Source organism: Sorex araneus, chromosome 8 (assembly GCF_027595985.1).
Source record: "Sorex araneus isolate mSorAra2 chromosome 8, mSorAra2.pri, whole genome shotgun sequence".
NCBI lineage: Eukaryota > Metazoa > Chordata > Mammalia > Eulipotyphla > Soricidae > Sorex > Sorex araneus.
Genome location: NC_073309.1, coordinates 56201883 through 56229814, shown reverse-complemented (window position 1 = coordinate 56229814; position 27932 = coordinate 56201883). Strand labels below are relative to the sequence as shown.

The window sequence follows — 27932 nt, the reverse complement described above, 5'->3', positions numbered from 1 at the left end:
TTAGGAGGAATGCCGAGTGGTTCAGCCCTTTTGGAAAACAGTATGGACACTTCTCAAGAAATTAGAAATTGAGCTCCCATTTGGCCCAGCAATACCATTTCTGGGAATATATCCTGGAGATGCAAAAAAGTATAGTAAAAGTGACATCTGCACCTATATGTTCATTGCAGCACTGTTTACAATAGCCAGAATCCAGAAAAGCCCCGAGTGCCCGAGAACAGATGACTGGTTAAAGAAACTTTGGTGTATCTACACAATGGAATACTATGCAGCTGTTAGAAAAGATGAAGTCATGAAATTTGCATATAGCTGGATCAACATGGAAAGTATCATGTTAAGTGAAATGAGTCAGAAAGAGAGGGACAGACATAGAAAGATCATACTCATTTGTGGAATATAAAGTAACAGAATGGGAGATTAACACCCAAGAATAGAAGAGATAAGTACCAGGAGGATTACTCCACAGCTTAGAAACTGACCTCATATGCTGGGGGGAAAAGCAGCTCAGATAGAGAAGGGACCACCAAGCAAAGGGTGGTAGATGGGCCCGCTAGGGATGGGAGATACAGGCTGAAAATAGACTACAGACTTAACATGATGCCCACTTCATACCTCTATATCAAACCACAACACCCAAAAGGAGACAAAGAGCAAAAGGGAATGTCCTGCCACAGAAGCAGAATGGGGTGGAGGGGACAGAGTGGGGGTGGTGAGAGGGATGCTGGGACTATTGGTGGTGGAAAATGGGCACTGGGTGGAGGGATGGGTACCTGATCATTGTATGACTGAAATGCAAGCATGAAAGTTTGTAAGTCTGTAACTTTATCTCACAGTGATTCACTAATAAAAAAATTAAAAAACACAAGGAGTGGGCTAGAGAGATAGGCCAGTAGGCTGGGTTCTTGCCTTTCAAGCAGCAGACTTAGGTTCAAGCCTCAGCATTCCATATGATCCCCAAGCACCAGCAAAGTAATTCCTGAGTGAGGAACCCAGGAATGCTTCCTGAGCACTGCAAGGTATGGCCCAAAAACAAAATGAAAATAAAATTTAAAAAAACATTGGGAGGTGGAGGAGCTGGAGAGAGAGTGTGTACAAAGTGTAGGGAGCTTGCTTTGCACATGGCCACCCAGGTTAAATCCCTGGCACCCTGAGTAATCCCTGAGAAGAGCCAGAAGTTAGCCCTGAACACCAACAGATATAGCCCCAAAACAATAAAAGCATGAGGTCAAAGAGATAGCACTAGAGTTAAGATGATTGCCCTGCACGCGGCTGACCTAGGCACCACATATGGTTCTCTCTGCACTCACAATTTTCACTGTGAGTGATTCCTGAACAGAGTCAGGAGTAAGCCCCAAGTACCACCAGGTGCAGCACAAAAACAAAAAAAAGAAACAAATTTAAAAACTAAAATTAAGCAACCATTTCAAATTTCTTTATTTGTTATTAAGTTTATTAAGTTTATAAAGTTAAGCTTATAAATCAAATTCAACAATTTCTTATAACAAATTTGAAAATTTAATATTTTAATCAAGACATAAGTTTTACCTCTTAAGCTCCTACTGTTAATCAAAACACAAATTTTAAAATAAAAATGTTTTAGGGCTAGAGAATTAGTACAGTGAGTAAGGCATATACAGTGAGTAAGGCACTTGCCTAGCACATAGCTGACTCCGGTTCAATCTCCAGTACCTCATATGACCTGAGCCCCGCCAGGAGTGATCTCTTAGCAAAAAGCCAGAACTAAATCCTAAATACTGACATAACTGGCCCCCAAACTAAAAATAAATTTAAAAAATTAAAATTTTAAATGATTTGGGGGTTGGAGCAATAGCACAGCGGGTAATGCGTTTGCCTTGAACGTGGCCGACCCAGGTTTGATTCCCAGCATCTGATATGGTCCCCTGAGAAACACCAGGAGTAATTCCTGAGCACAGAGCCAGGAGTAACTCCTATGCATCGCCAAGTGTGACCCAAAAAGCAAAAAATTTAAATGTTTTGATGGAGAAAAACATCAAACTTCAGGAACTAAAGTCAAACTCAATAATAAGGGTCAAAAACATTAAATTATAAAGGATGATCAACAAAGTACTTTCTATTAAAATAGCAAAACTTTGACAATAATTCATCTGTTGAGCAAGGCATTGATTGTTGTGTTATCCTCCAAAAAACAGAAAAGAATGTAAAATATTCTTTTGCATTTTAAGATGCCTTCGGTTCCACAATAAAGTGGTACATACTTTGGTCAGAATGTTCCCGCCTCACCTGTGCCTGCAGCTCCCCTCCATTTCTTTCCACATGCACCTCAGAAATCACTTCCTCTGTGAAATCCACCCTTTTTCTTCTAGCAATAAGAATACGACAGTGCAGGGGCTGGAGCGATAGCACAGCGGGTAGGGCATTTGCCTTGCACGCGGCCGACCCGGGTTCTAATCCCAGCATCCCATATGGTCCCCTGAGCACCGCCAGGGGTAATTCCTGAGTGAAGAGCCAGGAGTAATCCCTGTGCATCGCCGGGTGTGACCCAAAAACCAAAAAGAAAAAAGAATACGACAGTGCAGACTGTATTATGCAAAAGGATCTCTCACCAAGGATGCAAGGAGATAAAATTAAGAGAAATACTATTGCCAGACTGCCTGGTCCATAAGAAATAATGATACAGAGAATAAAGAGCATTTTTCTAATTCCTCCAATAGTTTGGATATGGGGGATTAACCACCCTCCCCACCTACTCCAAAGGAAATCTAATCACCACGTGCAGCACCTCTCAGATTGTAAAGAAATGTTTGCTAGACCAGAGATGCCTCAATGGACTAAGTGCCAGATTCAATTCCTGGCAATATATGAATCCCTGAGGACTGCAGGCATGATCATAGAGCCGAGAGCTGGGAGTAGTCACTGAGCACCACGAGGTGTGGGCCATCCCCCCCCCCACAAAAAAGGAAAAAAGATGACTAGAAATGTTTGCTATTTCACTTCTCCAGACAGTAAACTCACTGAGACCCAGGGCTGCAGCCAAAGGGCCAGCCAGAAAGTGATTTTCACATTTTCCAAAAAGAATGTGTTTCTGGGCTTTTTTCCAAGCTGTGTTCTCTCTTGAACATGTACTTTTCTTTCTCTCCTTTGCATCCTCACTTCTGGATAAGCCCACCTTCTCTCCCTTCTCTTCCTTTCTTCCTCTTTCTTTCTATGATAACTGTTTTGCTTCACTTAAAAAAGGGGGGGAGGGGGCAGAGCAATAACAGTGGATAGGCTGTTTGCCTTGGATGAAGCCAATCTGGATTAAATCCCCAGCATCCCATATGGTCCCCACAAGCACCACAAGGAGTAATTCCTGAGTGCAGAGCCAGGAGTAATCCCTGGGTATCATCAGATGTGCCCCTCCACCCCACCCTCCAAAAAAGTGTGTTTCTGCACTAAAGATGCTTATGAATAAAACTAGGCACAAGAGAAGGGCTCAGATAGCTCATATCTTAAATGAAGAATAAACAGTAATAAGAATATGCAGAAGCTCTGCAGAGGTACTAGGCTGTTTGAATCTGTCCCTATCTATCACTCTTTAGAAACGGAGGAAATAAGACCAGGTTCCAGAAAAGACATTGTACAAACTTAATTTTCAGAAGAGAAACCAAATTCCTCAAAACTATATTTTAGATAGGGCAGAGGAAATACTCACTGGGCACATGACTTTAAGATGTTCAATTCCTGCCAACTCATCCTCTTCCTGGCTCCTCATTTGGAGGAGGGTTTTATCTTCAATGGCCAGCCTGGGGGAAGAGAAAGGAGAAGCAAAAGCCGGAGGGGCTCTAACAATCAAAGCACACAAATTCTCTTTCCCCTTCAGTCCCTCTGTTCTCATTCCTCCTGCACACAACATGTGCCCTAAATTCTGGCACTGACTGAGACAACTGAAATGTACCTCTGGAGTTTCACACGGCTCTGGATATTTTGTTGTTTTGGGGCCACAGGAGGTGATATTAAGGGCTGATTCCTGGCTCTATGCTCAGAGATCAGTCCTGGTGGACTCGAGGTACCATACTGGGTGCCAGAGATCTAACTTAGGTAGACCCCATACAAGACAAATGCCCTTCCCAGTGTACTACTGTTAAGGCCACTCTACATGGATTTTAAGGTTAACTATAACCCTTTTCCTCCCAAGCCAACCACTGATGATCAAGAATTTACTAGTTGTGCTGCATATTACAGTAGTTGCTTAACCTTCACAATTCTGTTTAAAAACACATACACAGGTGGGGCAGAGTGTAGGTAAGATAGAGAAGGGATGACAATAGCTGGAAATATTAAAATGGATATGAACTGGGTATTAAAGTAAGTAAAGGAATATACCCAATTACCTTTCAGTATCTATGATGCAAACCACAACACCCAAAAGGAAGAGGAAAAAGAAAGGGGAGGAGGAGAGGGAGGGGGACAGAGAATATCTGTCTGCTATTGAGGCAGGCTGAAGGGTTAGGGAGAGGTGATGGGCGAGAAACTGGGGACACAGGTGCTGGGAAATGTACAATGGTTGAGCGATGGGTGTTGGAACACTGTATGACTAAAAACTAATTATGAACAGCTTTGTAAAGATCTCACAGTGATTCAATAATAAAATCTTAAGAAAAAAGTGTTGATATTTTTAAATGTAGGAGTACCGCTATTTATTCAGCCACTGATCAAATTGCTGATAATTCTGACCCTGGGATAATCAGAATAAATTTTCTGAAATCTTGAGTGCCAATAAATATTTTAAAATATTTTTAAAAATACACATAGAACTTGATGCTATGTCACAGAAGAAAGCTCTGCAGAGCCCTTTGCTGTTATAAATAAGAGCTCAACCACAACCTAACCTGCCTTACTCTGTTCTACATGTTATACTACAAACATTCCTTATTACCACAATTAACTCTGTCCTACAAGTTATATTACAAACAACATGTTATGTTATCACACAGACACAACACAAACTGTGTCCCCTATGTCAGAATCTGATCAAATCTGAGGTTAAGTCCCTTGGGGAAAAACTCTCCTAAGGAGGTGCCACCCTCGGTATAACAAAGCCTATGTGGCTGACAAAGTAACAGGACAAAAATAGTTACAGGCTCGTTCTGTCTCCGGGAGCTGAGGTCACCTGCACTCGGTCACCAGGGCTCATGTATTATCACCCGCACGTCAGAGGCGACCCCACGGGCTAGACGGCCGAGAGGAGGAGGGGTCCGGAGCGCTCTGCGGATCCGGCTAAAGGCTCCCCGTGTCCCAGGCGCAGGGGAGCGGCACCGCGGCCAGCCTGGAGACACACACGACAGGACACGGAGTCCCCTCTAAACAGGGCTTCCCCAATTCTGACCTGGTGACGGAGAAGGCGGCGCGTCCCCCTCAGCTCGTGCTCGGTCCACGCAGAGACCCTCCGAAGACCCAAGTCCCGCAACTCCCGCCCCGGCCCACGAGACGGGGACGCTCTGCTAGGGCCTCTCGAGCCACGCGTCCACTCGCAGCTACGCGGCAGAGCGGGCGGCTCTCACTGCTCCTCCCACCGCACGACGGGAACGAGCAGCGGCCACTCACCCCGCCTAGCTCAAACGAAGCCCGCACCGCTCACTCGCCGACGCGCCAGCTCCCGCATCCGCGCCGCCACACCCCTCAGCGCCGGGACAGCGACGCTCCTAGGACGCAGCCAATCCTGGCCGGAAGTGCGCGATGCCCCGCCTCCTCCCGCTACCAAGCGCCCTGGGAAATGTAGTCCCGGGCAGGAACCCACGAAGAGGCAGGTTAGGCAACCAAGCGACCAGATACGGCTCCTCTCCGGGATCAGCAACCTCTCTGTCATCTACAACCCCCTCATGCTTGAGAACAGAATTTCCTATGAGCCTCTCATCGCCGACTCGGGTTCCAGAAGTACGGACCGCTGACGAATTGAGCAAAGCCTCGGGAGCTTCAGGGAGCCATCGCCCTGCGGCCCACTGGAGGCGGGCGTGCGCAGGCGCATTGGATCCGAGGCGCAGTCACGGGCGGTAGGCGACGTCTGGATTTGTGTGGTCTGTGCACGGCGTTTTGTGACTTACCTGGAGTGTGTAACCTGTTTTCTTTCATGCCAACTAGTTATTTATGAAACTGTTAGTCCTTGTTAGGACTTGTTAGTCCTATTTAGAATTGTGCCGTCATTGAACAAAGTGTTTTTGCACTTTGTTTGGTTTAGTCGGTTTTCCGTTTAAGCTACACCGGGAGGCGCTCGGGGATCACTACTAGCGGTGCTGGGGACTCTATCCAATGCCGTCAGGTACATGGCAAACAACTTAATATTTGTTCTATCTCTCCAGTCCTTAGAGTATCGTTTTAAAGAGCTTTGAATCCTTTTTGAAGGATTCAAAAATCTACATGAACTATCCCAGTTCGTATAGATTCAAATCATTCCCAAGAATTAAATGTAACGCAACTGATAAGGCCCTTGGGAATCTCATTAGCGTCATAAATCAGCAGTTAATTGGACCTACCGGTCCGTTTGACTTTCAACAATTGCAGTACCTGATTGGAAGCAGTGAAATGTTTGCCGATAAATTAATCAAAAGGCATTGAATTCAAACATTTGTTCTTAAAACCAGAATTTCATGCGCCATTTTACTTTTGTCTAATTCCATGACAGATATGGGTGATGAGTACTTTTGGAACATTCCTCATCACCTTTACTTTTTGGTAAGAACCATACAATGGCTGTGGCAATGTTTATGACCTGCTGTCAAGAAAACAAAACTTCTTATTCCATCGCCTTTAATAACCAATCCTTATGGGGGAAGGGCCCTTTAGCAGTGCTAAGGGAGTTTGCGTCTCCTTATGCTATTGGACCATCCAAGAGGGCAGTGCAAGACTGTAGGGAATGGTTCTTCTTAAGCTGCCTTGGGGACCTCCAGGGCTGTACCCAGCGATGCTCAGGAGTGTGATAATACTGAACCTGGGTGGGACACATGCCCTATTTCCTGTCTCCATCACTTAGTCATTTCTAATGCTTTGCTTCACTAGAGCTTGATAATCAATTCTCAACTTTAACACTGGTTAGAGTCCTTTAGGTGGGAACAACTTCAACACTGGCTAGCTTCTTTCAGGTGGGAAAAAAGATGACATAAATTTGGAATTTAAATTTTGAAAAACAAGGTACTATGCACGTTTGAAGAACAAAATTAAATTAGGATGTGAAAAAAGCAAGAGTTACTTTAATGGATGAGGGAGAGATGGAGAAATCTCTAGGTAACTGCCAAACATGGCTCGATTCCAACTATTTACAGTTCAGGAGTGAAATTCCACAATGTCACCTTGTGTGAGGGCCCCTATCAATCAAAAAATAACACTGAGTGGAAGAAAACCTGTTTTGACAACATTCAAGATTGTGTTTCCAATTCTGACTGGCATCATAGGAGTCATGTGTGAATGGAGTTGACCAGAACCCAATGCAAAATGAAGCAAAGTATTAACAGCAAAAAAACACTAAAGCAAATATTTAAAATATACACATATAATTTCACACATATATACAAACATACACATATATACCTGTGCAAGTACCTCATCGGAGCTGTGTAAACCTGGGTGTCACTAGGGGTGATCACACATTAACGGATATTCATGGGCTCTCTCTCACTGCCAGTGTTCAGTGTTCTCGAGCCACTTTCCCACCTGGGACGGCCATTGCCTTGGACAGACTAAGGAGGAACGAGGGCCAAGCTGGTTGGTGATTAGTTTATTCCATCTCTCAGCTCTCCCAAACTCCACAACTCTCACAACTCTCTCCCACTCTCCCAGCTCTCTCCGACCCGCTCTCTAACTTGCTCCACAATACTCTCTCCACCTCTCCACTCACTCTGTCTCAACTCTGTCCTACCTCATTCTGCCTCTGTCTCTCTCTCTACCTTCTTTTTACCACCTCTTCCCTAACCACGCCTCCCAAGCCATGCCTCCCCAAGGAAGCACAACATGTTTTTCAAGCCTTCCTGACCACCTGCAGTCCAGGAGGGCAAAATAGCACTTAAGGTGCGTTTAGTCTCTCCTTAGACCGTAACTTTATTAACATCTTAATTCAACTTCCTAATATTTTCCATTCTGTATGGACACGGTAATAGAAACAATTAGGCTTGCAGGGCGACTCTTCTGGGAACATCTCGCCAGACTCAGGCTACAGTGCTCAGGCTGGATTAATCAATTCCTAACCCTAGCAGGGTCCAAATCTAGCTATTTTTGTATCATGACAGAATTTGTCCATGTCCATGCTCTTAGCTTATAGTTAAGCATTATGGCACTTTGGCCAGGCACATTTCAATGCCAGCATAGCTCACAGCTTGCCCTGGGTCCATCCAGTCCCTCGATGGGAGGCTTAAGTTGAGAGAGTGGATGTCCAGGAGCTAATATTATCTGGAGTCAATTAACTTCCAAGTTATAAGCTTATCTTTTTAACTATATCCATACAAAAAGTAATTGCTCTGAAGTAGCTAACTATGCAAAGGACACTAAGGAGACGAGAAAAACAATATTTACAAGTCTGCAGAGTCTGATCAGAAGGCAAAAGTAATTGACAGGTCGGGGGAGCAATCAACAAACCCAAGCTCCCTATGACCAGAGAGGAAGGGCAAACCAGTGTTATCCTATATATACCAAATATTTTTACTATGAATTATTACACCCATAAAGCTCTGCAAATTACATGTTTAAGTTAATAAATTGTAGAATGTCAACTCTCTTTAGACTCATACCCAGAGTACAATCTCTACTAACTGAACAATAATACAGTATTGAATAGTCACATTAATCCATCTATTTTGCAGAAGACCAAAATCCTGTTTGTCCTGATTAAAACAATTTTGCAGCAAACATTAATTTACATCCATTTGTTCCAGTGGATGCAACTCCTAGATCTAAAATTACTTTTTTAAGACCACACATATATAATGTTGATGCCACAGCATCCAGAACATAGAAAAACAATTTATACTGCTAATGGGCACCTGCTCTGTATGTAACAACCATGCCAGAATTATCCAGGCCAGGTTTGACTGCACTGAAAAACCATATAACCCAATTTACATTTTTCTAATTCACAAGCTTAAGAGATTTTGTTCATTTGTATCCGTCATCAGTGACATGACTTGATATGCACTAATTTTCTTATCGATTTAAATGAGTGATTATCATTTAATATGCACTGCACAGGTGCTGTCACTAGTCTCGACAAACTTTCTGGCCTCCCCTCTTCCCTGTCTTCTAGGACTCTGTCTTAATGAAGCTTTTTCGCTTTCCCCTTATGTATTTATTCATAATCAGATGTTAAGTACAAATGTGATTTTTCTCTAAGTGTGCTTCTAATTCTGAGGGTAAATAACCAATTTTCCAAAACATTACCCCAATCATACAAAGATAATTATGTACCAAAATCCAGGGACTGAAGTGACAGTACAATGAGTAGGGTGCTTACCTTGCATGCAGTCAACCTGGTTTCAACCCCTAGTATCCCATATGGTCCCCAAGCTCACAAAAGTGATCCTTGAGCGTGGAGCCAGGAAGCCCCTAAGCACCAGAGGGTGTGGCGAAAAAAAAAATAAAACAAAAAACCAAAATATCCTGTGCAAAGAACTTACCAAAATTTTCTCGCTATTCTTTCCCAAGAATTCTTTCCCACTTATGTTGTTTTAAATAAAACTGTCCAAGTAAACATATCCTACTAGGATTCTGTGAATAACAGTTTCCAAACATTTTAGTAGTATTGTCAGCAAGAAAAATATTTTCTCCTTTTACAATATATTAATATCAACTCTTTCATGAATTGTATATAGTTTTCTTTCTGAGGTAAGATCTATATTATGCACACAGATGAGCAGAAACTTTATCTTTTTGTGCTAGAGCAAGGATCTGTAAACACTTTCCCAAGATACACAGACATGTGTCGCTTTGTAGGTCAAATATTTAGCTAATAATAACAGCTGCAGGGGCCGCAATAGTAGAGCAGAGCAGGCAGGGTGTTTGCCTTGCAAGTGGCCAACCAGGGTTCCTCCCCATGTGGTCCCTGGAACCTGCCAGGAGTGATCCCTGAGCACAGAGCCATGAGTCAGTCCAGAGCATCATGGATAAGGCCCAAAGCCCAAAAAATAAAAATAATAGTTGTAGCCACTCAACTCTTCCACTGCACAGAGAAAGCAGCCATAAGAAATACAGAAACAAATATGTGACTGCAATTCAATAGACCATTATTTACAAATTAAAATTTCTGGAAATTTTGTGCTGTCAGAATTTTTAAGAATTAAAAATTTTTAGGGGCTGGAGCGATAGCACAGCGGGTAGGGCGTTTGCCTTGCAAGCGGCCAACCCAGGTTCAAATCCCAGCATCCCATATGGTCCCCTGAGCACCGCCAGAATACTTCCTGAGTGCAAAGCCAGGAGTAACCCTTGTGTATCTCCGGGTATGACCCAAAAAGAAAAAAAAATTAAAAATTTTTAGAATTTAGATCTTACAGGTCAGCCCAAGGGGCTAGAGTGCACACTTTACACAGAGGGTCCCTGGCCCAATTCCTGTCATCTCATGGCCCACCAAGTACCACTAGACCACTAAAAAATTGTTTAGATTAAGGCTGGACAATAGTATAGCAGGTAAATCACTTGCCTTGCATGCAGCTGACCCTAAATCCCTGACATCCCATATGTCCCAAGCCCTGTGAGAACTGAATCCTGAGTGCAGAGCCAGGAGTAACCCTGAGCACCATTAGATGTGGCCCAAAAAAACAGAAACAAACAAAAAAATTAACTCACAGATCATACAAAAACGGTGGAATTTCAGCTATCAGTCATAGTTTACTAATCCCCACTCAATGGTTCCTTAGATGTTCCATGGAATTTCATAAGCTCACATGAATTGAAACAACACATCTCATTGGCTTTCCCAATTCCAAAGCAAATGCCAATTGAAACATTATGCATATAGCCTTTTATTTCATTGTTTTTGTACTTTAGCCCAAAGTATCCTACTTGTGTACTCTTTAGACCTATTGTTAAATATACACTCAAAAATACAATTTTCTTACCAACAAGGCTATATTACCTTACATTTACACAGATAAAGTGGAAAGTCACAATAACCCAACTTTATGAAACCTAATTTTAAATCAACATAGGAGGGACTGGAGCGATAGCAGAGTGGGTAGGGCGTTTGCCTTGTACACAGCCAACCCGGGTTTGAATCCCAGCATCCCATATGGTCCCCTGAGCACTGCCAGCAGTAATTCCTGAGTGCAGAGCCAGGAGTAACCCCTGTGTATTGCTGGGTGTGACCCAAAAGAAAAAAATCAACATAGGAATAAAAAAATCTCAATTATCTTGAGACTCCAGCTCCTGATTTAAAATCTGATTTCTCATTCTCTTACTCTGAGTCACTTTTATTCAGAGTAATGTTAGCTCATCATTGACTGAAAATAATATTTTTAAAAGCTAATATTACTAAACACTTAGAATGGACCAGGCATTGTGCTAAGCACGTATTAGCCAGTTAAAAGATCTCAACATAAGTTTGACATGAATGAATGATAGTGACCCCCAAGAAACAAAATCCAACAAATTAGAAGAACAAACGTATTAAAAACACAACTGAGAAAAACTCAGTTTTCAGACTATTGAGAAGTTCTAGCTAATATGTATAACTCAAACTAGGGTGATGGCAGTGAGGTTGAACTCCAAATGAATTTAGGAAACAGACCAACAGGGTTTGGTATAGAAGGGAAAGAGGGGTGGGCTGGCGGTGTTTCGGTATGGCTTCTCAGATGATTAAAGTGCGCAGACTGCCTAAAAACTCTCCTGCCTCTCTTGTAGTTAAAAGATCTCTCTCCAGAGTGGATTCGTTTGTGCTGGTTAAGGTGTCCAATCTGGATAAAGGTTTTCCTGCACTCCTTGCATTCATATGGTTTCTTCCCAGAGTGAATTCTCTGATGGACACTGAGAGACTGGCGGTGGCTGAAGGCTTTGCCACACGTGCTGCATTCATACGGTTTTTCCCCAGTATGGCTTCTGCGGTGACAGATAAGGGATGATTTTGTCTTGAATGCCTTCCCACAGTCAATGCATTCATATGGTCTTTGGCCAGTGTGAAGCCTCTGATGCTGCGTGCAGGACGAGTTGTCACCAAAGGCCTTGCCACACTCGGCACACTTATAGGGCTTCTCCCCAGTGTGAACCCGCTGGTGCTGAACAAGGTGTGTGGTCTGGCTGAAGGCCTTCCCACACTCCCTGCACTCATATGGTTTCTCACCCGTGTGTGTTTTCTGATGCTGTGCCAGGTGGGCCTTCTGCGTGAAGGCCTTGCTGCAAACTTCACATTCATAGGGCTTCTCTCCTGTGTGAATTCTCTGGTGAGTGGCCAGCTGGGAGCTGATGCTAAAGGACTTTCCGCACTCCCCACACTCAAAGGGCTTTTCCCCAGTATGAATCCTTAGGTGACTGGCTAGGTGAATATTCTGCCGGAAAGCCTTCCCACACTCTTGGCACTTGAAGGGCTTTTCTCCAGAGTGTACTCTCTGATGCTGTGTGAGCGAGGCGTGATGGCCAAAGGCTTTCCCACATGCATCACATTCATATGGTTTCTCCCCAGTGTGGATCCTTTGGTGTACAGTAAGAGAGGAGCCATACCTGAAGGATTTGTCACACACGTCACATCTGTAGGGCTTCTCCCCCGTGTGAATTCTCCTGTGCTGATTGAGTCCTATGTGGTCACTAAAGGCCTTGCCACAGTCAGTGCAACCAAAGGGTTTATCCTCCGTGTGGTAGTACCTCCAGTGACGAAGCAGAGACGTGTTCTGGATGAACGCTTTCCCACACTCCACACACTCGTAGGGCTTCTTGCCACTATGACATCTTTGATGGCGAGCAAAGGATGAACCGTCACTAAAGGCCTTCCCACATTCCTTACATTTATAGGGCTTCTCTCCAGTATGAATTCTCTGATGAACTGTAAGGGAGGAGCTCTGGGTAAAAGTTTTTTTACATTCGTTACATTTGAAAAGCTTTTTTCCTGCATAGACTCCTGTATGTTTTATGAGCACTGAAGTTGTGGAGAAACTGTGAAGGGAATCTTGATTCTGAACACTCTCTTTTGAGTCATCCAAATGGAACCATCTTCCAGGTTTGTTATAGTAACATTCTCTTTCCAGAGCAAGGGTCTTGTTAGCAGTGATTGTCCCTTGGCAGAATTCTATGTTCTCACCCACTGGCTTCCTTTCAAAGGAGCCCATAGAAGACAAATGTCCTTGAAACATAGACGATTCCACAATAGTACTTAAAGTTTTGTCTGTTACTTCATCAATTAATTCCTGCTTAGTATATAACTCCTGGATCTCATGTATAGACAGTTGGCCTGAAAACATATTAAGGAAACAAATATTTACTTTATCATATGCTAGAATAAAAGAAATCTAACAGGAACACTGTGGTAGAAAAAAATTCACTTATTGGTGAATTAAACTATAAATTATGGACCTTTATAGCTATTCCGCTTGGGTCAGGGAGATGACTCAAAGGGCTGAGTATATGGGAGCCCTGAGTTCCATCCATAGGACCACTCAGAGTGGCCCCAAAAAACTTGAGAACTACTGGGTTTGTCTCCCCAAACAAAGCAAAGGCTGATACACACAAGCAGTCTTCAATGCCTGTAAGAAGATACATATTGAATTCCCACAGGAACCTTGGCCAGGGAGTAGAATGAAATATGAGAAACTAGGTACAAATCCTGAGCAAGGAGTCAAAATCAGAGCAGTGAGTAAAATCACCCCAATCCCTATCCCTAAAAGACAGGCCACGACCCTACCTTCAGTCTCATATTCTTGTCTGCCCTGCCCAGGATGGCAGAGTCACTCCAAACAAAAAATGACACCTAGGTTGTCATTTTCTCTAAGGTGCCCTTCAGATTTAGCTCAAGACTCAGTTATATTCCTACTACCAGACCATGTTATTTATGTGAATCGTATTTCATCTGAGAAATTTCAACAAAAGCTGTATCACCAATTGATTACTGAAGATTAATTCTTCATTAACCCACTTTCTCACACGAGGCTGACTAAATTCCTAACTTTTCTAGCCATTTATTAAGGATAAGTTTCTGTACCTTAATTTCTCATTCTCTATTTGGGAAGTAGAGGGCAGGGGTAACTCCGTGACTCCTGGTGGTGCTTGGGGGTCTACTCCAGGTTCTGTGCTCAGGGGTTACTACAGACTGTCTGGGGGAACCATGCAATGCTATAACTGCCTTAACCCCTAGAGAGATTGTACATTCAGGCCTTTTATATTACAGTAAGTGCTGATAGTCTACCGAGTGGTATCCACATATATACAAATATGTATCTGATCTCAGACTATAAGCTTATAGGAAGAAGCAGAAAAATGTCAGAAATCCTCTGCCAAAATTTGCCAAAATATACTAAAGTTTTATGCATGTATAACTCTACCATTCTGCAGAGTCAAATATTTGGGAAGACAATATTTTAGCTTGTTTTGGCTTTTGGGACCACATCCTGTAGTGCTCTGGGCTATTTCTGTGTTTGTGTTCAGGAGTAGCCCCTGGTGGTGCTCAGAGAAGCATGCGTGGTGTCCACGATGGACACCATCCTGTAGGCGGGATGCAAAGCTGGAGTCTTAACCCCTCTCCCCAGATGATGCTAAAAAGGTAAAAGGAGCAATATCAGCAGCAAAATACACACCTCAAACATGTAAGGCACTGTGTTTCATACGGGCACCAAGAACAAAACAAAGGGAAATGGGGCCCAGATAAATTCGGAGCTGCTGAGAGTGAAACGGACCCTCTGTGCCTAAAGACTTTGATTCCAGAGACTTCTTACAGCAATGCACTGGGACTGTGAGCTGGGCTATGCAATTTCTGGCAATATTTTCCCTGGACTTTATACAGAAATCCAAAACCGTGCGGACGCAGCTGCGTCCAAGCGACTTAACATCTATAATTGTCAGCAATGCAAAATGGTTCCTTTTTAACAGGTCTGACTTGGGGGAAAATCTCCAAATAATAACAATGAGTTTTTGTTGAAATATTGAAGGTTATTAAAGTAGCAGCCACTTCTCTGGACTGTGAACTAAGCAACAGCCCCACGCCAGCCGAGAAGAGGAAATATCCCTCTTTCCCGGTTGTTCCTATTTTCAGGGAGAAACGCGGCATGGTGTCCACCATACTATGAGGCACGGGAAGGGGGATGAGGGGAAAAAAAAAGGAAAAGGAAAAAGGAAAAAAAAAAGAGTTATGTACTTGGAGCAGTGGGGCTACGTATCTCTTCATTCTCAGCAATGGAAAACTAATTATCAAATGCTTCCTTGGTAGTAGGGCTGTCTTTCTTGGGGGGAACTCCAACAACAATGTAAGTTTTGTGTTGAAATATGGAATGTAATCAAGGTAAAGAGAAAATGAAGTGAAATTCATCAGTTATACAGTTGGGGATGGGGGGCGGGGGCGGGGGGTATACTGAGGTTTTTGGTGGTGGAATATGGGTACTGGTGAAGGGATGGGTGTTTGAATATTGTATAACTGAGACATAAACCTGAGAACTTTGCAACTTTAACTTTCCACATGGTGATTCAATAAAATTTTTTTTAAAAAAGGGAGATGGAAAAAATCTTATTTTTAAAAACACAAAGAACTTCCTTCTTAGGTGAGTAAGTAACAAAGATGTCTGTTTTCATGGCTCCCACTCAACCCAGTCCTGGAAATTCAACACAGCAAGAACAATCAGAAACATAAGTTAAGCATCAAAATTATAAGGAAGAATTGCAAGATTCCATATATAGAAAATCCTGTAAAAAAATAAAGAAAAAAATAATAAAAAAAAGAAAACCCTGTGAGAATTCAAACCAGCTACATGCAAATCAGGACAAGAGTAAAAACACCCGATTTGCATGTAGCTGGTCCTGATTCAAATACCTGGTTCCTCAAACACTGTCAGAGGTCACTCCTGTGCAGAGCCAGGACAGGTCTGCACATTGCTAAGTGTAGCTCAAACTCCCTCCAAAAAAATAAATAAAACACCACAATAATAAATAATCCATGAGAAAAGCTCATAAATTTCATCATGAAAATTATTTCAGGCTATAAATCAACATAAAAATCAGCTATTTTTCTATGGAATGGGAATTAATTCAAAATGGTAATTATAAATTAAACTACATTTTAAAAGGCTTTAAAATAAATTACTTTAAGTTTACTCAAGAGGATGTGAGAGTGTAGGTTGAAAACTGCAAGACTGCTAACAAAATTGATACCTAAACAAATAGAGTCTGAATTGACCCTAGATGATCCCGTTGGTAGCCAGAGATGACAGTGTTGACACAGTTATAGTTTCAGAGCCATTTAAGACTTAATGCCATCCATTCATATCCTAGAAGCCTTCTCATTCAGAAATTCAAACCATTCTAAAACTGACATGTCATTACAAGAAGCTTCTAATAGCCAAAACAAAGCAAAGGTTGAAGGAATCAACTTCCTGTTTCAGAACCTATCACAAAATTATTGTGACCAAATTCTAGAAGTCCTGGTCTAAAGACAGAAAGGAGATAAATGGAACAGATTGAGAATCCCAAAATAAAAATCCTGTGTCTAGGTTCAATTTTATACTCTTAAAAAAAAAATCACAGTCTTGGCGACTGGGCGGGGTCTGTGGCCTGGCAGGGCCTGGGGTCACCCACGCTTCTTCGAGCACTCAAGAGGAAAACGCAGCTGTGGAGTGGGGGGGGCTTATCACAGAGTCCTGCGGGCGGCGAGGGCTAACCAGAGAGACTACACTGGGAGTCCACTAGCTCACACAGGCTGGTGCTGACCACCATCGTCGTGACTCACTGAGACGCGCCCCCTCTCCCACTTCCCCCCCAAAAATCACAGTCTTATTTGTTTTATTGGGCAGAGTTAATAACCTGATCCCACTTAAAGTAAACATCCTATCCATTTTTCCATGCGGGTGCCAAGAACATTGAACGGAGTATCAAATGGCACCAGGAATATTGGATACCCACTGGCAAATGAAATTATACAAACCTCACACCACTAGCAAAATTTAACTCAAAATTCTTACACATACATACACACACACACACACACACACAGAGGCATAGATCTACACCACCCCTAATTTGGCAATGGGTTCTCTGGTATAACACCAAAAGCATAAGCAAAAAAAAAAAAAAATACTGGATAAAAAGAAAAGTAAAAAGAATAATTCGTCAAAATTCAAAACATATTGCATCTGGGCAGGAGAAATAGATCAAAGCGTTTGTGATTATACAGATCAGTGGTATTATAATCTGGATCAGCGACATGCAAGGCTTCCTCACTAACCCCCACCATGCTCCCCAGCCGTACTCTTGGCATCTTTAAACTGACAACCAGTTTCTTGGTTTTAATTTTCAACAGGAAGAAGCAAAAAACAAGGCATGTGTCTGCATGACACTGAAGACTATGCTTCCAGCATAAAGAAGAAACCAACTTGCAATGTACAAATGATGCTGAAATTCAGAAATTCACCGCCAACACTTGGGAAGACCCGGCCCCTTCCCTTCTCCCACAATTCAAAACCAAGGAATAAAAAGGAAACTCATGAAACTGATTCAGACTTGGATTTTGGTTTATGATTTTTATTATTTTTAGTGGGGGTAGGGAGTGGCCAGACCCAGGGGTACTCAGGAATTGAACCAGGTTAGCTGCATGCAAGGCATGTGCCTTAATGCCTGTACTATCTCTCAGGCCCAACTCTGATCTGGGAGACACACCCTTACCAGCTGTCCCCAGGTCACCAAGGCTGTCCCACAACACACTCTTACAGCAAGTGCTGAGGGCTGGGTCACACTTCTTCACGAACTCTATGAACTTACTGGTGATGGTCACCAGCCCTAAAATGATACAAGTATGTTTCTTGGTGAAACCCATGCTTGGGATCCTAAAATAGTTCTGAGGGAAGCACTCATTTAGATAATGGTGTCGGGATTTTCCCACATTCAATACACTCCCCCAAGTTTCTGTAAGTCTAGAAGGTTCCTTCTTCCTGTGTACAAAAGCTGACAAGAACAATTGGGATACAGGATGAAGCTCAGTGGTAGGCACGTGAAAGGCCCCCCACACACACACTCACACCCCACATTCACACACACACATATTCTCACACTTATCCACATTCACATATCCTCACACTACCCCACTCACACACACACTCTCATACTCACTCACACATTCACTTATCCAAATGCACACCCACACACATACCCTCACTCCCCCACTCATACACATACACACTCACACATATATTCATGCACACTCACACACACTTATCCAAATTCACACCCACTCACTGTCCCATTCATACATACATACTCCCACACATATTCTTATACTCACACACACTCACACTCCCCCAAGCTCACTCTCTGATCCACACTCATACACTCCCCCAAGTTTCTGTATGTAACAAGTTGTGTATTCTTTTTTCTGGAAGACAGCAGTCTGTTTATAAGAAGCATCATATTGTCTTTGCTTTGGGGGCCACAACCAGCAGTACACAGAGTTTACTCCTGGTGGGGCTTAGGTACCATGTGCAATGCCAGCGATTGAGCCTTGGTCAACTGTGTGTGCAAGCCAAGTGCACTCCCACTCCACTACTGCTCTGGCCCAGGAAGATCATCTTCATACAGAAACTTCCATATTTTCTGAGTCACAGCCCCTGTCCTCGAGGGTGCCTTTACCAAGTATACTCCATGTCCCAACTTACCAGCTGCCTCTCAAACAGAGTTCCGTAGCCCTATTGCTCCCCTAACACAGAGTAGTCCAGACTCCGGTCCATCACTGCCTGGGCCCATTGCCCTTCACAGAAATCCTGCAGCACTAACTCCTCAATCTCCTTCAAATCTAAAAACATGTGTTAAGAAAGTAATTATCTTTATTGGGGCTGGAGCGATAGCACAGTGGGTAGGGCGTTTTTCTTGCACGAAGCCGACCCAGGTTTGATTCCAAGCATCCCATATGGTCCCCTGAGCACCGCCAGGAGTAATTCCTGAGTGCAGAGCCAGGAGTAGCCCCTGTGCATCGCCAGGTGTGACCCAAAAAGCAAAAAAAAAAAAAAGAAAGAAAGAAAGTAATTATCTTTTTTATTATGGATTTGATGAAGAACATTGCCAAAAGGGTAATGGATGAATTCACTGTATCACTGTCATCCCATTGTTCATCGATTTACTCGAGCAGGCGCCAGTAACATCCCCATTCACCCCAGCCTTGAGGTTTTAGCAGCCTCTCCTTACTCGTCTTTCCCAATGATTGGGGCTCTTTCAGGGTCAGGGGAATGAGACCTGTTTTGGCATATTGAATACGCCATAGGGAGCTTGCCAGGCTGAATGAATTAAAACCTCCGAAATACACACATTGTTTTTAAAAGCTATTTGTATGACCAACTGACCTCATATTCCCAAATATGTCCAGTAAATTCCTGACGGAGGACTGGAGAGACAGTACAGGGGTGAAGGTGCTCACCTTGCACACAGGTTGAACCCAGGTCTCCCTGAACCCCACCCACCATGAGTGATCTCTGAACACTGCCAGGTGTGGACCCAAAACAAAAACCAATCATCTAAGTTATATTCATGTCTCATCTCCCTATGAGATGGTTCATTGGGGAGGTCAGGGCTTCCCAAATGCTCAGGAGGTCAGGGCCCCCAGGATGGTTTCATGCAAGGACCAGGAGATATGCAGCTGCTCGGGTCCTGTGGTGCCAGGGATCCCCAGACCGCCCCAGAGGTGTTGTACTTGGTGGTGCTGGGGATGAACCCTGGGGCAGGCACATCATGCCACACTGGCCCAGATCCTGGCCCAGCACTAGAGGGGGATTCTCCACCTAGCCATGTTAGCTACCAAGCAGCAGCTGATGGCCTGACTCAGGACAGACATGAAAGGTCGATTCACCAAACGAGACCAAACACTGGACCACCACCAGCCACGATTTAGGTTATGTAAGTGTGAACAACAGTCTAAGAAGAAGAGAGTGGAAAAGGGGGAAAGAGAGACAGGAAAAGTGGGGTACCCAAGCTCAGAGGTCTCCCGCCACTATCTAGTCTGAGGCGAAGCCCAAGATGCACCCAGGGAGCCTGCAGGGCTGTGGCACTCAAACCCCAAACTCACCAGGGCGCCCACCTCGGGTCACCGGCCACAGCTCCTCCTTCTGTTCCAACAGGAAGATCATGGCAGGCTTGGAAACGCAGAGTCCTGAGTGGGCAGGAAAAAGGGATGACCATGCAGTGGTCAGCAGGCTCTGATGGCAGAGGGGAATAGGACACGTGAGGGGCCATGGTATATGAGAGGACAGAAGAGGGACAGGGCACATAAGGGGACAGAGAAGGGACAGGGCATGCGAGGGGCCAGAGGGGAACAGCATGTGAGGGGACAGGGGAGACAAGACACACAAGGGGACAGAAGGAGACAGGGCATGGGAGGGTACAAAGGGGGGACAGAGCACGCAAGGAGACAAGGTATGCAAGGGGACAGAGAAGAGACGGAGACAGGGCTACGAGAGGCCAGAGGGGGGACAGGGCACCAAGGGGCCAGAGAGGGAGCAGAGACAGAGGAGGAGCAGGGCATGTGAGGGACAGAGGGAGGATGGCACATTAGGGACTGAAGGGGGACAGGGCATGTAGAGGGACAAAGTGGGGACAGGACACGTGAGGGGACAAATGGGGGACAGGACATGTGAGGGGCTGGGGGGGTAGGATACACGAGGGACCAGAAGGGGGACAGAACACATGAGGGTCCAGAGGTGGGGTACAGAGCATGCAAGGGGACAGAGTGGGGACAGGAACAGAGGGGGGACAAGGTATGTGAGGGGACAGAGGGGGTACAGGACACGTGAGGGGACGGGGGACTGAAGGAGACAGGGCATGTGAGGGGACAGAAGAGGGCACGCAAGGGGACAGAAGGGGGATAGGGCTCACAAAGGGACAGAGCGGGACAGGGTATATGAGAAAACTGAGAGGGGACAAGGCACCTATAGGTATTAGCCAGGCAGTGACAGCAGTGAAAGAAGGAGCTCAGCCAGAGACTCAGTGGGAAAAAGGGCTCACCTGGGGACTTGGAGATTCAGCAGGGAAGGAACTCACCCGGAGACTTGGCAGGGAAGGAGCTCACCCGCAGACTCAGAGACTCAGCGGGGAAGGGGCTCACCCAGAGACTCAGCAGGGGAGGGGCACACCCGGTGACTTGGTGGGGAAGGGGGCTCACCTGAAGACTAGGAGACTCAGCGGGGAAGGGGCTCACCCAGAGATTTGAGGGTCCTGTAGTTGTCCAGCATCACCTTCCGGTAGAGATGCCTCTGGTCAGGGCCCAGCCACTCCCACTCCTCCCGGGAGAAATCCACAGCCACGTCACCAAAAGTCACTAGACTCTGAAGGACAAAACTGTGTTCTTGCTCACTGTGTGCACCCCCCACAAGACTGGGATTGCTTGGGGGTGCATTGTGTATTGTCCCCCCAACTCACATGGCACCTTTAGCCCCAAGTTCTCAGAATGTGATCTGTACATGGAGATGAGATAAGCTTTTAAAAAGTGTGGGGTCGACAATGCTGCCCCAGGAAGGGAAATAATGCAATTTCTAACATAAATCTCCCTGGACTTAATTACTAAAACACTAAAATACAGAAATCCTAAACCACAATAGCGGCCGCACGACTTCATATCTCTTCATTCTCAGCAATGGAACACATTATCAAATGCTTCCTTGTCAGCAGGGCTGTTTTTTGGGGGAAACTCCAACAACAATAGTGAGTTTTGTGTTGAAATATGGAATGTAATCAAGGTAAAGAGAAAATGAAGTGAAATTTATCAGCTATGTGGGCAGGGGTAAGGGGTGGGGGTGGGAGGTATACTGGGGTTTTTGGTGGTGGAATATGGGCACTGGTGAAGGGATGGGTGTTTGAGCATTATATAACTGAGACATAAGCCTGAAAACTTTGTAACTTTCCACATGGTGATTGAATAAAATAAATAAAATTTTTTAAAGTGGGGGGTCGGACAGACTGTACAGGGAAATGGTCTGCCATATGTGGCTGAGCAGGGTTCTATGGCCAGCACCAATATGATCCACAGGCATTTCCAGGAGTAAGCCCTGAGCACCACCAGGGCTGACTAACCTCCCCACTCAGAGAAACCCATTTCCCAGCACAAGGACACTCAAGAGACTGAATCCCTATATAACAGGGGCAGGAGAGCTGGAGATGAGCCTCCAAACACAACTTCCTCACAGTGGGTTACAAGGGTTAGGTTCCAATTTGTCTTTACCAGTGAGTAGTCATAGAGAAAAGAGAAAAAAAGTTCTCTTCTGAAATAAAGCCAAGTATTACCAAGAACAATCAACCATCATGAGGGCTGGAGCGATAGGATAGTTGGTACCACGTTTGCCTCACACATCAAGTCCAGCAGGGTTCAATACCCAGCATCCCATGGTCCCCAACCCCCTCCAGGAGTGACCCCTGAGAACAGAGGCAGAAGTAACCCCTGAGCACCTCTGAGTATGTCCCAAAAATACAATTTAAAAAAATTAAATATACCATCAAGTTTCTCATAAATGCTCAGAACAAAGGGGCCACCCAGGGGCTAGAGCGATATCACAGCGGGTTGGGTGTTTGCCTTGCACTCGGCCAACCCAGGTTCGATTCCCAGCATCCCATATGGTCCCCTGAGCACCGCCAGGAGTGATTCCTGAGTGCAGAGCCATGAGTAACCCCTGAGCATCACCGGGCGTGACACAAAAAACAAAAAACAAAAACAAAAAAAAAACCAAAGGGGCCACCCATAGACACGAGAGATATCAGGAGGAAAGTCAATGGGGCACACATTGGTCATGTGGGCAGCTGTGTTTTCTGCTTTCAGGGTGCAATTCAGATATGTGCAAAAGGATTTTTCTCCAGGGACTACCCAGTGCAATGACCAGAAAACCACACAGCTCCCAGGGGAAAAACAAACTTTCTCAAACTAAAGACTTGTGCAGCCAGACTCATTCAAGCACCATATGCTCAGATACACGTTTCAGTTTGCTTCCTGCCTCTACCGTATAAACGTCCAGATATCGAGTGGAGTCCCCACAGCCACACTGGCCACCACAAAGTGGTACAGTAAGTATTTCTGACAGATCTTACAGGTGCTCTAAGTCTGGGCAGGGTAGAGAAAGACCCCGCAAACGAGCTAGGGAAGCAATTCTGCCCTTAGGAAAAAAGTGTTTCTGCTATTTCGTCTCAAGTCCCTCTCAGAGCTTTCTGATTCCGAGACACCGGCCACGCTCCTGCTGCAGGCTCTCCACCCCAGAGGCCAGACCCAAGACCAGCTCCTGGGAGATGGGAAGGGGGCGGGGGAGGGGAGGAGGGGGTGGCACTCACCCAGGGCACAGCCTCCTGCGGAGACCTCCTCTCTTCAGGTGGTACTGCGGGGACAGAAAATGGCACTAGAACCCGGCAGGCGACTCCGAACCCCACCCCCCACCCCCGCTCCCATTCCATGAGTTCTGCACAAGGTGGAAGCGCGGCAGGTGGACCCGCGGCAGGTGGGGCCCGTGGCAGATGGGGTCTCGCGATGCGTGGGGTCCCGCGGAGGGTGGGGTGGTGCAGGTGGGATCACGCGTCAGATGGGGTCCATGGGCAGGCAGGAATACGAGGCAGATGGGGTCAGCCGGGAAGGTGGAGCCGCGAGGCTCGGCAGAAGCCACACGGGGCACTGTGAAGGGGCATCTGGGGAACCTGGGGCGGCCCGCAAGTGAGCGGGAGGCCGCGGAGTGACCGCAGGGCTGAGCCGGCGAGACTGGGGCTAGAGTCCGTGCTTGATCTCAATGGCTCTTTGAAACGTTGATGTTCTCAGAGCCCCAGTCACGGGGCCCCGACGGCCCGGTCCGAGGCCTTTGCCGAGGACGCTGAGCCCCAGAGGACATCTATTCCCTCACCTCCGGTCTCGAGGTCCGCGGTCACCGCTCCACGCTGGCCCCTGGACTCGAGGTCCCTGCGGGTGCGCGGCCTTCCCCGGGCAGGGCGCGCGACAGTCGCCGGACTCCCAGCCGGGGCCTTTGTGGGGGCGCCGTGCCGCTGTGGGTACCCCGGCCCGCGGGCCCACGCTCTCCCGCGCCCCCTCATGTCGCTGTAGTGCGCGAACACGCCCCTCGCCGGGCAGCTGCCGAGCCCCACTGCCCGCCCGGCGGCCTGCAGCTCCACAACGCCCGCGCCGGCGGAAATGGGCGTGGCCGTGACGCGGCGCCTCCTGGGAAATGTAGTCCCGGCGAGCCGGCCGCGGAGCCAGAGCGGGCAGCAAGGATCCGGGGCGGCGCGCGGCTCCTCCCCGCCCATCCCGGCTGAAGGGTCGCGGCCGGGCAGGTGACGTTCTACATCGGACTCGGTCCCACTGGAAGGACAGGCCGCTCGGAGAGACAGAACCGCGCCCCAGAGTTTCCAGAGCCTCCCCCCACCCACACACACACACACACACCGGCGTTCGAAGACTGAAGGCGCGGCCTGAGGGCGGGACCGACAGCGGTTTGGGGGTCTCAGCCTGCGGAGGCGACCGGGAGGACCTGCCGCCGTTCTGGTTCGGTGACTCCGGGTCGCTGTGTGTAGTGGGGATATGGAGGGCCAGCCGCCGCCGATAGTGGTCTTGGACTCACCATTTACAGAGAGAGTGTGTATGTGTGTCATACCCACAACTACTCAGGGGCTGTGTGTGTGTATTAGGGCATACCCACAAATACTCAGGGGCTATTCCTGACTGTGGTTGGGGGTTACTTTGGGCAGCGTTTGGGGAACCCCGCGGTGCTGGGGCTAGATCGGGGTCCTCCTGCAAGCAAAGCCTGCACTCAGCTGAAGAGATGGTTGAGCTATCTCTTCAGCCAGGCCTCATGAATGTATTTTATGTATTTTATTCTTAAACGCGTTATCCACTTCAAGCAATCAGGACCTCACAGAATAGCAACGTATTTCCCGACATGCTTCAGTGGTGGAAACACCTTCATAAAATATGTTTCAAATCTTGCTCAGCTTATCAAGTGCCTTGAACTTTGCATAATGCTTTGGTATGTGGGATGCTTAAGTTCAATTCCTGGTACAGCACAGTTCCCCCAGCACCGACTCATGAGTAGCCCCCAAACACCACCAGGTGTGCCCCCATGGTACACAACCAAAAAGAGGTGAAATTTGACCCACCACTTCCACTGTCAAGCATCACTTAAATAATCCATCTCTCCAATGATAACCAAAAACAACACTACTTTTGCATAAATAAGTTCGTTTTTCTTTGTGATATTTGCCTAATTGGCATGATTTTTTAAAAACAGAACTGGCAATATAAAAATATCCTACAAGGACTTTGAGTGGAATGGAGTGAATGCAAATACCTTTACAGAACTCCCACCTAGAAATGGATGTATCTATTTATTCAGAACCCTGGCTCTCCTTCAGTAGAGATTACCCTTTTCTACTCTATATATAAACATGCATCCAGGTCACACTGAACTTCCTCACCAGCTTCAGGGTCAACAGAAACTATATTCCTTTTATTATATCAAGCTTTAAACATACTACAAATCCTCATCAATGAAGTTTCAGCTCCAAAATGGCTATAAGCCCTTAATATTGATGTATTACTTTCCAGTGTTCACTGTGTTAAAATAATTTTTAAACAACCCGAATTCGAATCCCAGCATCCCATATGATCCTCTGAGGACTACCAGAAGTAATTCCTGAGTGCAGAGCCAGGAATAATCCCTATGCAGCGCCGGGTATGACCCAAAGAGGAAAAAAAAGAAAAAAGAATCCTGATCTAGGACCTGGAGCAATAGTACAGTGTGTAGGCCATTTATTTGCCTTGCACACCACTGACCCAAGTTTGATTTACCCAGCATTCCACATGGTCCTCTGAGCACTGTCTGAAGTAATTCCTGAATGCAGAGCCAGGAGTAATCCCTAGGAATGTTGCTGGGTGTGACACCCAAACAAAAACAAACAAAATAATCCTGAGTTCTGAGCATAGTACAGTACATAGCCTTGCACTTAGCCAACCTGAGTTCAGTTTGATATATAGCATCACATATGACCCCCACCCCACCAAGTACTGCCAGAAGTGATTCCTAAGCATAAAGCCAGGAGTTACCTCAGAATCACTGGTTTTGTGACCCAAAAACAAACAGAAAGGAATCCTGATCTATCATTTGCTGAGTACTAATCCTGGGTCAGGCTCTATGCTATGCTTTATACATACCTAGTAAAGTTTTCTAACAAGAGTGTTTTAAAACTTTTACTAATGTTTGGGCTTGGGGCCACACAGAAGTGCTCACAGGACCATATGGTTCTGAGGGCAAAAACTGGGTCTCCTACATGGAAAGCATGCAATCAGCCTGCTGCACTCTCTAGTACAAGAGTTCTGAGAACAGAGTGATATAGTTCCTTTTTAAAATATCACCATGGCAGGGGCTGGAGCGATAGCACAGCGGGTAGGGCGTTTGCCTTGCACGCGGCCAACCCGGGTTCGATCCCCAGCATCCCATATGGTCCCCCAAGCACTGCCAGGAGCAATTCCTGAGTGCAGAGCCAGGAGTAATCCCTGAGCATCGCTGGGTGTGACCCAAAAAGCAAAAAAAAAAAAAAGTTTAAAAAAAAAAAGTTAAAATATCACCATGGCAGTACTACAAGGAATGTATTTGATGGAACAGAGCGATAGGACATTGGGGAGGGTACTTGCCTTGCATGTAGCTAGACTAGGTTCAATCCCTGTCATCCCATATGGTACCCTGAGCACTGCCAAGAGTAATCCCTGAGCATAGAGCTAAGAGTAACCCCAGAACATTGCTGGGTGTGCCCCTCCCCACCCCAAAAAAGAATGCACTTGAAGAGGACTAGTAGGATGAAAAAAAAAACACTGTTTAAACAATGGTTCCATTGTATTTTTAACCAGGTCATTAAAATGGAAAGAAGTGCGTGAATGTCAACTGTTTATCAGGTATAGCCAACAGTGGTGACAGAGAAGGTGAGACCTGGATGCCTGAAATGACTCTGACTTTTCTAATGATAAAATATGTGCTTTGTCTGAAGACTCACACATTCCTAACATTAAGCTCTCATCCCTGTATAAATTATGTGAAAATTAAGGTTTGCTTAACCTGCTCAAAGATTTTCCTGAATTCCTACATACATTTTTTTCCTCCAGAATGAATTCTTTGATCAACAGTAAGAGACTGACAATGGCTGAACTTTACCATAAGCTTTATGCAGTACACTCATAATGTTTCTTCCCAGTATGACATCTTTGATGACAAGGCATGATTTTTTTCTTGCCTTAAAGGTGATAAATATGTTATCACCTTTAACACATTCACATTGCCTTTGGCTAGTAAGAAGCCTGATGATGTCCACAGAACGAGCTCTGTGGAAATGAGCCTTCCCACATTCAGTATACTGATAGTGTACTTTTTTCCAATATGAACTCTGAATTATGTTGAATAAAGGTAGTCTGGCCAAAGCTCTACCATATTCATTACACTCAGATTTCTCTCCAGTATGAATTTTATAATATACAAGGTATACTCCTTGGGCTGAAAGCTTTACCACATTCTATAAGTTCACCATTTCTCTCCAGTATAAACTCTCTGGTGAGCAAACAGCTGTGAACTGGTGCTCAAATCTTCCCACTCTCCTTATACTCATTAGGCTTTTTACCAGCATGAATTCTCAAATGACTGGCAAGATCTATAATCTGCCTAAAAGCTTTTCCATATTCCGTACATTCATAAGGCTCCTCTCCAGAACATACTCTCTGATGAAGAGTGACTGATGCATGGTAGTGCCAGACTTTCCCATAGGCATGACATTCATGAAATTTCTCTCCTTTGTGAATTTGTTGATGCACACTGAAGGGGCCATAGCTTTTC

General features: G+C 45.5%; 1 protein-coding gene and 1 long non-coding RNA gene across 4 annotated transcripts in view; one reads left to right on the top strand and one right to left on the bottom strand.

Moving 5' to 3' along the window:
* The window catches only part of LOC101553547 (zinc finger protein 470), a 54258-nt gene extending 30025 nt beyond the window's left edge, over positions 1-24233 (bottom strand). For all 3 annotated transcript variants that reach the window (XM_055145303.1, XM_055145304.1, XM_004616928.3), the window contains exons 1-5: positions 23967-24233; positions 23410-23453; positions 21296-21422; positions 20168-20297; positions 3674-3764 (exon numbers count right to left, since the gene is read on the bottom strand). In XM_055145303.1, the coding sequence (XP_055001278.1) occupies positions 3674-3764; positions 20168-20297; positions 21296-21422; positions 23410-23453; positions 23967-24153 (579 nt within the window). In that variant the 5' untranslated portion in view covers positions 24154-24233. The remainder of the gene's footprint in view (positions 1-3673; positions 3765-20167; positions 20298-21295; positions 21423-23409; positions 23454-23966) is intronic.
* Positions 5741-17612, top strand: LOC129406767 (uncharacterized). Its single transcript, XR_008631240.1, has 2 exons — positions 5741-6011; positions 17420-17612. It is a non-coding gene; the product is annotated as an uncharacterized LOC129406767 (long non-coding RNA).
* Positions 24234-27932: the final 3699 nt, after the last annotated feature.